At 38.9% G+C, this 12,319-nt stretch overlaps 1 protein-coding gene across 1 annotated transcript in view; it reads left to right on the top strand.

Annotated features, from left to right (window-relative positions):
* Positions 1–12,319, top strand: part of CCDC148 (coiled-coil domain containing 148) — a 273,305-nt gene that overhangs the window by 101,143 nt on the left and 159,843 nt on the right. The window contains exons 9-10 of the mRNA XM_047721825.1: positions 2,351–2,489; positions 4,635–4,841. Coding sequence (XP_047577781.1) covers positions 2,351–2,489; positions 4,635–4,841 — 346 coding nt within the window. The remainder of the gene's footprint in view (positions 1–2,350; positions 2,490–4,634; positions 4,842–12,319) is intronic.

The following is a 12,319-nucleotide window of genomic DNA, read 5'->3' as shown; positions in this document are numbered from 1 at the left end:
AGCGTTTTTGTAAATGTTTGCCATTTGCACTTTCTCTTTGAGTGTAGCCGAAATCTTGTACCACCATTCAATATGAGAGATCATCAAAGCAATTAGCTTAGAAGAACTTCTCCATTTACCAAAGGATTAAAACTATTTTTTGAAAATTATGGGTAAGATGGCTTAGATACTATCTTAGGTCAGGTTCTATAGAAGCAAAGCTGAGATAGGAATTGTAAGAACAAATGATTTGTTGGGCAATGCTCTCAGGAGAAGGATGGTAAGGAAAGAAAGAAAGAGGAGGGGGAAATGGTTCTGCATGAAGGTGAGCTCAGTGGAAACAGCCTGCAGTTTGCTTCCACTGTGAAATTCTAGAGCATGAATGGTATCACAGAGTTGGTTCCATCGTGAGGCAAGTGGGTTGACCTTCTGTTCCCCCATATCAGCCAAACGTTGGTGGCAGCTGCCCTCAAAAATGCGTGGGAGAGAAGCCTCCTGGGTGAGGCATTTCCCATTTGGTCTGGGGCAATTCTGCAGAGAAACAGGTGCATCTGTGAATTATCAGCATCTTGGTGATGGGACTTCTAGCTAGTAAGGGAGATCTAGCATGGCACCAACAGCATCCACCAAATAGATGGATGACAACTTAAAACAAACGGACAATTTATTGACCTCAAATCTGTTATTTTCCCCTCCTCAGCATACCCTGCCACATACATCCACATTTGTAATTAAATAAAGGTGGAAAGTCAAACCATGTTCAAGTCTCTGTGATTAGAGATAGTTTAAAAGCATAAATGAAGACATGGACCGCAGGTCTATATATTTTTTTTTTGTTACTTGTGGTGTAGTAATAGAGAATTTATGTGGCTGCCTTTGCTATTAAAATGCATTTTTGTTATTGTGAACAAAATGAGTTCGAGAGAGGACCTTAGGTATTACCCATGAAGTCTTGAGGGTGTTCTAAATGCCAAGTATACTTAGGCAAGTGTTTCCACAGGCTTAATACCCCTATATGAAATGCTTTATTTGAATGTCTATACATTCATACCTGATTCAGAAAGAAGCAATACACTCAGTGTGTTCAATGAATGAACTCATCTCAAATTATTTCTCTGCAATAGATTATGTCATACAGAAGAACTGTGGAGTATGCTGCTTCTGGTAAAATACCTCCATGCCTCTTTTTCTTCCCATTATAGAGCTGTTAGTGAAGATTATCTTTTTTGAAAGAGAATTTTTTTTTTCTTGCTACTTACCAGAATAGTGAAACACTTTACAAAAACCAGGTAACTTTGTATGATATGAGGACAGTGGAATTCCCATTAGTATCACTGATTTAAAGAGGTTTTTATTCATTTTAAATTGTCAAGTATTTTTCAAGAGCATAGAAGATATATTATGAATTCGTTGAATTGCACTATTAACTTTAAAGTAGAAGATCATTGATATAGTAGAAATAAACAATAGCAAGTCTCCATCTTGGATCAAAGAAATACTTGTTGCTAATAATATTCACTCTGATTGCACCTGTATTTCATTTTTCCAATTTATTAAACAGGAATAACAATATGCAAATAAATCCAGAATAATAAAGAGGCATTAATTCAGTTTAGAGTTTAATCTGATATCGCACCCTTTCCATTCTGCATAGGGCTTTGCTAATACCTTATGTAAAACACATACCAGGCCAGTGCCCAGGAGTGCCCTGAAATGAAAAAGGCATTCTGGACCAAGGTGGACATGTTACTAGGTAGGGCCTTGAAGAGGTCCTATTTACAAATGATTTCTTCAGTGATCTAAAATCTAATGCCATTGGTAATCTTCTCACTAACATTATCTAGTCTTAATCCCACCACACGAGAAGTTGAGAGAGTAAATTAATGATAATTTTAGACTTGTTTTAAAGTGAAACCTTAAATAAGTGCTTTCCTCGGCCTTAATTTTCTTTGTAAAATTGTTCATTTAACTGTCTACTTTTGTGTTTTCCTCCAGGAATAAAAATTCCATTTTAGTCTGTATGTTTTATTTCCCAATGTTCATTTATTTCACTCATTGATTGTGATTTTTTAAATATTCTTATAGGGAAGATAGAATAAATATTTTAAAAATATTATGTCACTTTGCAAACTTCTTGAAATTATGCCTGGAACTTGTGGCAAGACCAATAAAGAATTGAAGAACCCATCGTATTAGGATTTAGAACCTTTTCTATAGCAGACATATAGTTTGGCTATAATGTATTTTAAAAAACCAACCCCAGACTTCATTTTATATAATCAGTACCATTTGTTAATAGTTTGAGCAGTTTGAGTTCCCTCAAACTCGGTGATTGCTTAACAATGTGTTGTGACACTTTTGTTGCTTCTAGAAACTTCCAGTTAAGTGAAGAAGACCACTGGATTTACCAGGCTGTTTTGGATCAGTATCCTGGAGAGCTCTGTAACAGAAGAACTCTGTATCTGAACATGTTACAAAGATATTTTCCTCACAGATCTAGGCATGATTTGGTGAGTACAGGACCCTATATAACAGCAAGTTAAATTGCTTTAGTGGTCAATAATTACTAGGCAAAATTTGTATTTTTAGAATGGTGCTCTAAAATTTTTTTTTCCTACACTCTAGCAAATAATAGAGTTATAGGTTGAAAGTCTCCCATTTTTCAAGTCATATGGTGCATAAGAATGTAGAGAACCCTTCAGGCAACATTCATTCTTCTATGCTTACCTGCCCAAGAGATCTTTACTGTGACTTCCTGGGTTGCTCTGCCCGTAATTGACCTCTAGGTGTCTGTGCATTCACCTGCCCACCCTCAGAGGTTCTGCAATCTCTGGCTCTTACCTGAAAGTGGGGGTGCCTGCTACCCATCTATCTGCAGAACCTCCCACATCTCAGCCCCTCTAGTCATGGGGAAGGCAGCACTTGCCCTGGGGGCTGGTGCTTACTTATATCATCCCCACAACAACATCTCCACTTGATCACCCTAGATGGGTCTGAAATACAAATGCCCCAAATTAGAACTCAGAGTCATGACTGAAATTTCCCTGAGAAGGGTCTTTAGTTCATAAGACCACAAAGACAACAGAAGTTACCATGTCGCCAATTAACTTTACAATGACTCATCTTAAAACATATATGTAAACACATTTAAACTTTTAAATGGGCCATGCTATAAAATATTATCACATACTCTGAATTTTGTAATTATTTTAAATAAGCAGGTAACAATAGTACCGACGTGTATATAGAATTTACCTTATTTCAGTCATGAGTAAACTTCTATAACACACAGAAGTGGATGAAAGAGTACTATTTTTATTATATTTTACAGATAAAGAAACTGAAGCAAAGGTCACACATCTAGTATGACCATCCTCTCCTCTCCCCGATTCCCCCACCAAATGATTGTTTTAATTTTGATCTTTATTTTATAGCAGATACCTATTATATAAAAAACATGTTATATAATAAATAATTCACTCTAGCTTTTTTAAAGTTTTAATTTATTAAATTAGATCTTTCTTTTATTCCCTGTTGATTCTATTTGTTTCTGTGACCAGTTATGATTTTTAACTTTTGGTATTTACCTATTAACATGATAAAAATTTTTATTATGGGTTGATTACTATGCATTTCTGCATGGTATATGCTTCCTTTCTTAGTGTTTGACAGATTTTTAGTATATTTTTGACTTTTGGGAACAAAGCTCAGAAGTTTCCACAACATATTTTAGCAGCTGATATTTGGTTTAATTGAATCCATAGCCTGTTTCATCATGTACCTAATTAACCATACCTGGATTATTATCTTAGAACAACAACCTTATCCTTCTTGCTAGATTCTTTTCTCACATCACTTAGGGGTTAAATAATGTATAAATTCAGAGATGTGGTCTATACTGGCAAGATAAAGAATTAGAGGGTCAGTGGCTCTCAATTTCAGAAGACACAACTTCATATAAAGAACATTTCAGAATCACCTACAAAGACTTTTCAAACGACTCAGGCAATCTCCATCCCTGTTCTTCCCCTCAAGACTTTCCCTCAAGACTCTCAGATCTCTCATGGTTGGGATTCACTGCCAACAGGAACTGCCAGTACCCATGTGAGAATATCAGTCCATCAGGACTGCAGGATGGGAAGAACTAATATGACTGCTGTAATTCCTTTAAGTTCAGACATCCTAAAACCTGAATATATCAGTAATCAAGGACAAACTGAGTTTTGGGGATTATGGTAGCAATTTATGTTTATTAGCATGTGTCTAAGTGAAGCACTTGAAGTAATTGTTAAAATACCCAAACTAAATTACAGATGGAATATTTTTGAAATTATATACAAGGGAAGTAATACTTTCTGTGAATAAATTCACTGACATGTAGACATGGAAAATGTTTTAGGGCTGCCTAATCAGACTCCATCCCATACAGGGAAACTAAGGACTTACAAACATTAAACAACTGGTCCTTAGTCACCAGTTAGCCACAGGCTCAGAACTTGGGGAATTGTACCTGGTCCTGGTTGCATTCACTGTTAAGATGTTTGTCTCTGATTTTTCAAAATTACTGGTTATAATTCACTTTATTCATTTTTTGTAGCAATGACATAAAGCATAGTCTCAGTTTCATAAGTGTTTGCCATCTGTTTTCTTTTCAGGTGGAACATGAGAAATATTGTGATCAATATCGCTTTGCCAGGGAGCAGCGAAGGATCCTGATATCAAATTGGAATAAGAACAGGAGAGACTTTATCCAGAAGGCTGTGCTGACCCTCACTGAGGCCTGTGCAACACATGCAATGGAGGACACATTGGCTAAGGACAGGAGAAAGCAGCAGGAACTGTGTGCTCATCTGAAAGCCAAGGTGAGATGCTCTGCTGATGGTGTTTAGGGATTTGCCCTGGCATTCATTTAAGAACCCACTGTCCTGTTTGCTCAAACCCAACCTGAAGTTCAGTTTCTCTAAAAATTTTATTTTGAATAAAACTGTTAGTTGGAACCATATGAAATTGCAGTTGTTTTAGATCAACAGTAGTCAACAATCAACAATTTCTTATGGTTCACGTGGAAGTTAACATGACAGGTCAATGTTCAAATTTGGATTGAGCGATATCCAACACGAACTACAAATGCTACGTGAGAGGTGCTGGATGAAAATGCAGAAAGTAACTATAGAGTAGAGTCTGATTCGAGCTCACTCTTGGACCTCTCATTCACATTAAAGATGTCAAAAAAGGTAAAATTATGAAGAGGAGAGAAGATTTGTGAAGAGATATGTTGGGAGGAACTTGATGGGCAAAGTGAAAGGTGGAGTGGGTGGGGCATTCCTCTTCCTCAGACCCAATGAGGGGGTCTCCGGGATGGCTTGGTGAGGTTAGTGGAGAACCCCTGCAGTTGGAGCTTGAGGACTAGTGTTTCATGGTCACAGGAAGCCAGTGGAGCTGCCTCCACGGCAGAATTGAAAACAAGGATGGCTGCTGTGTTGGGAATAATTTCATTCCCCAGACTGCTCACTGGTGCATGAGTCCTGAAGGCCAGAGGTGGATATAGCCTTCCTTGTCAGGACTATTAAACAAATTGTGTTGAGGTACAGCATATCTACAGTAAAATACACAAATCTTTATATATTTTTATTATTTTTTAAAAGATTTTATTTATTTAGTTGACACAGAGAGAGAGAGAGATCACAAGCAGGGAGAGCAGCAGGCAGAGGGAGAAGCAGGCTCCCCACTGAGCAGGGAGCCCAATTCGGGGCTTGATCCTAGGAGCCTGAGAACCTGACCTGAGCCAACGGCAGATGCTTAACCGACTGAGCTACCCAGGCGCCCCTGCAAATCTTTATTTATTGATAAATGACATGGTAGGAGAATGATGGCACAAGAAGTTTTATTCTGTTGGTAGAAAAAAAAATAACCTGCAATTAATAGTTATACCACAGCAATTAACAGCATGTAAAAAGAAATGTCTCTTTTAAAACATTAGAGGAGAAATGCCTATTCCATATTTTTTTAAACAAAAAGATACTATATTGGGCATTGGATAAGCTTGGGACCTAGAAGGAACAGAAGCTGCATCAAGTCTGAACTGCCTACCATGGACTATAGAGCTAATGCACATTTATTCTCTACCTGCAGCCGATAAGAAACACACATGGGTCAGGGACAAGGACAAGTCTCTATATACTCCAGAGTCTTGTTTATATTCATTTTGTGCACAGTATCATTAGCCTTTTAGCTGTGCTGTGGGGGAATATTTTCTTTTTATTGTATTGCATTGAGGTAAACATGCAGTAAAGAACAGAGAAGGGAAGTGGGTGATTGAATGAAATTTTACAAATTTATACTGCCGCATGTAAAAACCACTGAGCTGAAAAGAGAACATTTCCTGCAGCTCAGGTTCCCTCATGTCTCTTCCTAGCATATACTATGCATACCCATAACCACTATTCTAAATTCATCACTATAAATTAGTTTTTCTTATTCATGAATTTCATATAACTCAAATCGTACATATATCTCTTTTGTACTTCTTTCACTCATCATATCTGTGAGTTTCATTCTTGTTGCATGTTGCAATTATTTGGTTTTCTTTATTGCTGGGTAGTATTTCATTGTAGACATATACCACAATTTATTTGTAGGTTATCATGTTAATAGAAATTCATGTTATTTCCAGGTTTTTGCTATTATGATAATGGGCCTGTGAACACTCTTGAACGTGTCTTATGGTGGACATATGCACTCATTTCTATAGGATTTATACTTGGGAGTGGGATTGCCAGATCAGGGGTATTTAGCTTTAGTAAATACTGCCAAATAGTTTTCCAAAGTGGTTATACAAATTTGCCGCTGGTTTCAGTTGCTCCACATCCTCACCAACATTGATATTGCCAATCTTGAGAGCTTGTTTGGAGGTTCTAGCAGGGGAGCACAGCTACTCGTATACCCTTGACCGAAGAACGGTCCTCTCCTCTATCGGGGAAGGTCGTCCTCTTCGACCGAGCGCGCAGCTTCGGGAGGGACGCACATGGAGCGGTGAGGGAGGAAGGGGACACCCGCCTAGCCCCCAGATCAGCCGAATCAACCCTGGCGATCAATGGGGTGACAGATGTTGCAGCCAGATCGCCCTCACATCCGATATTGCCAATCTTTACATTTAGCTAGTCTCCTATATGTGTAGTGGTCCCTCAACAAGGTTTTCATCTGCCTTCAGAGGAGATGATGAGTGTCTTTTCACATGCATATTAAGCCTTAGGGTATCTGCTCCTGTGAAATGTCCCTCAAGACTTCTGCCCATTTTTCTATTTCGGCTGTTTTTTCTTATTCATTTGTGTGTTCTTTATATATTCCATATGCAAATTCTATTTCCTTTCTTTCTTTGACTTTTCATTCTTTTAATGGTGTCTTTTGTTAAACAAAAGTTCTTAGTTTCAATGAAATTCTTTGTTTTAATTTAAATGTCTGAGATATAAATTATATGCAATAAAATCACCTGTTTTAGTTAGTGTGTAGTTCCCTGAGTTTTAACAAATGCATGATGTGTAACTACCACCACAAGTAACATACAGACTGCTTCATCACCCTTCAGAAATTCTTCTTGCCCTTTGTGCTCCACCCCACATCCACCTTCAGCCTTTAGCAACTACTGATCTCTGTCCCTGTACTTGGCTGTTCTAGAATGTCATATAAATGTAACCATATAGTATGTGGAAATCTGGTTTTGGCTTTTTGCACTTAGCATAATGTATTTGAGATCTAGCCATTTTGTTATGTGTATCAATAGTTAGTTCCTTTTTATTACTGAGTAGTAGTCTGTGGTTTAATCACTGTTTATCCATTCACCAGCTATTTTCAGTTTTTGGCAATTAGTGTTATTCTGGTTAGGGTGGAGTAGGCTTTAGGCTTTCCCTGTGAGCCTGTGCCTCAGAGAGACTTGCCACTGGTTTTCCTTGCCCAGTAGTAGATTCTTATTAGACACTTACTGGACTGTGTCTGATAAGGGAGAGGCCTTCTGCCTTCTTGGTTCAGCCATAGCCTCAGGCAGGTTTTTTTCACTTGGTCTTGGGACCAGAACCTACTCAGTGATCTTGGCCTCCTCACCATGGCAGACAAACTCTGCCCTGTGTCTTGGTGGTTCTTGTGTGGGAGAGAGCTTCCCCCATTACCCCAAGAGAAGAGGGTATCTTTGTTTTTTGTCTTTTCCCCCAGCTGTAATAGGTGTACACTTGTACCCTGGTGGGTTCCCTGCTTTACATCCCTCCCCACCCCCAGTGACTTTTATTCTGTAAGGCTTCGTTCTTCTTCTTCTTTTAAAGATTTTGTTTTTAGAGAGAGACAGAGACAGAGAGGGTGGGAGGAAAGACAAAGGGAGAGAATCTCAACCAGACTCCCCACTGAGTACAGAGCCCAGATAGGGTGGGGTGTTCTATCTCATGACCTTGAGATCATTACCTGAGCCAAAACCAAGAGTTAGCCACTTACATAGGGCTTTTTTTCTTATTTCTTGGACCTGTATTAACTTAAGAATCTTCCTCTGCTCACCTCCCTTGACCCTGATCTATTTTTTTTTTTAGCTTTCTGTGGAGAAAAGCCTGAAAGGGAGTGTAAATTCCCTTGTGTCTATAACTTCCATGGGTTCTATACTCCCTGCTTTATGACAACAGCAAATTATAAAAAAATTTAACTGTTGACTCATTACAGAGTATTAGCTGCAATCTTCTTTCCCACTTATACAGTGGCCTTGACTTTTTTAGGTGCTCTGTCTCAAATAAGTCAGTTTCTATATTGCCTCTTTCTTTGGAAACATCTGCCGTTCTTTAAATCTCAGGCTTATTTGCCCTGCGACCTCAGTCCTCTGATGGATTTGAGAAAAGTTCATATATAGTTTTTCCTTGTGCTTAAAGTGGGAGGTGACATTCTTTCCAGCTTCTTACATTCTAAATGGAACCTGGAAGGTCCTCATGAAATACTATTTATCAATCTTGTGTGTGCCCTGCTTAAGAAATCATTGCGTAGTAGCACAGGGTCGTTTTCAAAGGCAGCCTGCCTAAGATTTTTCTTCCCAATAGGACTTCTGCTAATGGGGAGGGGACCCCCCAAAAGTAGGGTAGAAGAGCCTAATTGGGAACATGATAGATGGAAGAGAAGCAGCTAGACAAAGGAAAATGTAAACGACCCACATCAGGGGAATGTTTCCAGGAATGTTTCCCAGCTGGCAATCAAGACAATGAAAGTTATAGGAGGGCAAGAGTCCGCATTAACCACCTGCCAGGTTTACTGGGGGACATTGTCAGTCACCAGGCTAATGACAACTCTGCTGGCCTCTCCTATATATACAATATACATATTGTTCCCTCTCCCTCCTACCCATGGACTCTGATGGTCTAAACACCTAAGGAATGAAACGAGAGGTCATTGTCTGAATAAAGAGGAAAGAGTTGACTAATCTCTTGGAACTGGGCAATTTGATTTTGAATTAACTATATTTTGTGACTTAAAGTGACTGTAAGACCCTTTGTAACCCAAGGGTGAACCATGGGTTCTGCTTAGTTTTCATCTAGTGGCAGGAGAAATATCTAAATGGGGGACAAGAATAATGCTGTGTTTTGATTATTTCCCATGTATCTTGCTATTCAGTGTATTGGATATACTCTATGAAGTGTTCCTGCATTTCAGGCATTCTGTTAGCATTTTATCATATTATCTTCAGTGACAAATCCAAGATGTGTAGGGGTTGCTGTGGAGTACCCACCCACAGAAATCAGGGGCTTGGTTTCTGGAAGCAATATAATATGGCATCTCCTCAGAGACCCATGGTCACAAGATGGTGAACAAATGTCTCTGAACTTTTGGAGATGAAGCCTCCAAAGAGTAAATATGAGCAGAGAATGGTGGAACATAAACTAAATTGTGATGCAAAATATGTTCTATTTCCCATAGAGATGGTATTATCTTTGGAGTTTGTGTTCCTGGTCAGGGACTGAGGCTCTAAGTTGTAGCTAGAAACAAAAGTATATCATAAAGGAAAAAAAGTAATCCTATCAATTCTAAGTAATTTAAAATACTAAATTATGCTCTTTTTTTTTTTTAACCTGTATGGAAACTTGGAGATTTATCCTCATCCTTCATTTTACAAGTCTAAAAGCTGAAGTCCTGAAAGATAAAGTGACTTGCTTAAGGTTCATGCCAGCTCATTTGACTTGAAATTCAAGATTATCTTGGCCCTACACAGCTTTGCATACAAGAATCTTGCAAAAATAATAGAAGATATTTATTATACTTTGAGCCCCAATGCACTATAAAATAGACACACAGAATGTGAAAAATATTACTTCACTGTATCATAAATTTGACCTTTCTAAAACTAACATGCTAGCTATAATAAACATTAATTAAACATTTAACCATAATTTTGTTCTTAGTCTTGGAATTTAAAAAGGATTTTGGGGGATGATTTACGTGATTCATGCCTTTTAAGGAAAGTGTTAAAGGAATTTTGAAATAATGAGTTTTCTTACTCTCTTTCACCCCTTCTGTGTTTTATTTTGGTTTTCTATCGGTAATGGATGCTGTACCAAGTAGAGAACTCTTCCCAGAGCAGTGAGGAAAGCAGGGAAATGGAAGTCTCACTCTCCTGCTACCACAAAGCTCACTCTTTGATCCCCGAAAATCCAGCCCTTCCCCAGCATGCAGCCTAAACCACTCTGTTAGCTGTGCACTTGATTTTTTTAGCATGCTTTTTTACACCATGGCTGGGGAACTTTATTCCCAGGTCTGTCTTAGTTACTTTCTCTGCACCCTTGCTGGGTGGCCAAAAGCTACTAAGTTTACCTGGACTCTCAAAGCCGCATGAGAGGCCTTAGTCCTATCCTTTGTTCTACAGTTCTCCCCATTTCTCTTAATGACCCTTTCAAAAGGTCACCAATCCTTTCAGTACCTGGAACCTAATGCCACACACCATCCCCTTCCAGCCCCAGGAGACAACCTGCCTCTATTTTATCAATAAAATGAAGTCATGGAGTTGTGAAATAGATCCCTAATTCCTGCCGCACCCTATGTCCTTATGTCTTCTGCTAGTCCACCCACTCTCTTCCTGATGCAAGATGTGATGCCTTCTAAGTGCTCATATCCAGTGCTTCCCCCAGTCTTCCGGCCTCTAACCCATCTAACAACTTTAGGAACTTGGTTCTACTGATTATCTCCTTTTATTATTATTTTTCTTTCTTATCCTATGAGTATTTCTTCCAGCCTATAAATGTGGTTAAGTCTTTCTTACTCAAATCAAACCTTCTCTTCTCGGAAGTCATCCTCTAGCTCCTAGGTAGTCCCTAATCTCTATCCTTTTCTTTGAAATCAACCATCTGAAAGAATAATCTATATTTTCTCAGGACTTCTGACCTCTCTACTCTACCAAGATCCTCTCAACTCCCCAAGGTCACCAGTGACCTCAATTAATTACCTAATCCTGTCAGTGCTCTTCCATCCTTAGGCCAGTAGACCTCTCTGCTTCATTTCTCATTGTTGACCATGTACTCTTTGTTCTAAAATACTGTTTCAGCTTCTAAAATATTATTCTGTTTGCCCTATCTTAGTCTGCTTGTGTATTTGTCATCGTCTGCACCATCCTAAAACCCTGGTTTCCTCACTTGCTGTCCTTGCTCTTTCCTTTTCTCTCAGTACTTCACTGGCTCCTAATCCCACTTATGTTTTTACCTATTTTATATGCTTTAAGATTTATGTACTTATTTATTTATTTGACAGAAAGAGAAAGAGAGAGAGTACAAGCAAGGAGAGTGGCAGAAGTGGGCTCCCTGCTGATCAGGGAGCCTGATGTGGGACTCGATCCCAGGACCCTGGAATCATGACCTGAGCTGAAGGCAGACGCTTAACTGACTAAACCATCTAGATGCCCACTCATTTTTCTCATCTCTGAACAGCTCTCTCTTGAACCTCATTTATCCGTCTACCTACTGATTAGATCAACTTAAAAGTCTATAGATACCTTGAAGTCTATGTCCAAAATGGGAATTTTTGTTTCCCTCCTATAAATTGACACTCTTTTCTGAAAACTTATTTTAACTTCCTCTTCCCACTCTCTCACCCCCATAGCTATTTACCAGCTTTAGAAATTTTCTCTCTTAACCTGGGCCTGGCCATTGTTCCTGGACTATTGCAGAGGCACTCTAACGGCTTTCTCTGCATCCATGCTGGGTGGTCAAATCCTGCCCTTCTGAACTTTTCCCCCTAAACAGTAGGCAGAATGCTATATCTAAAATGCAATTTGGGTTATGCCCTCCCTTGATGATAACACCTCTGTGGCACCCTTTGCTTAAAATAATGGCCA

This window comes from Lutra lutra, chromosome 3 (assembly GCF_902655055.1).
Source record: "Lutra lutra chromosome 3, mLutLut1.2, whole genome shotgun sequence".
NCBI classification, from domain to species: domain Eukaryota; kingdom Metazoa; phylum Chordata; class Mammalia; order Carnivora; family Mustelidae; genus Lutra; species Lutra lutra.
The sequence above is the reverse complement of the archived record's forward strand: the minus strand, read 5'-3'. Positions and strand labels throughout refer to the sequence as shown.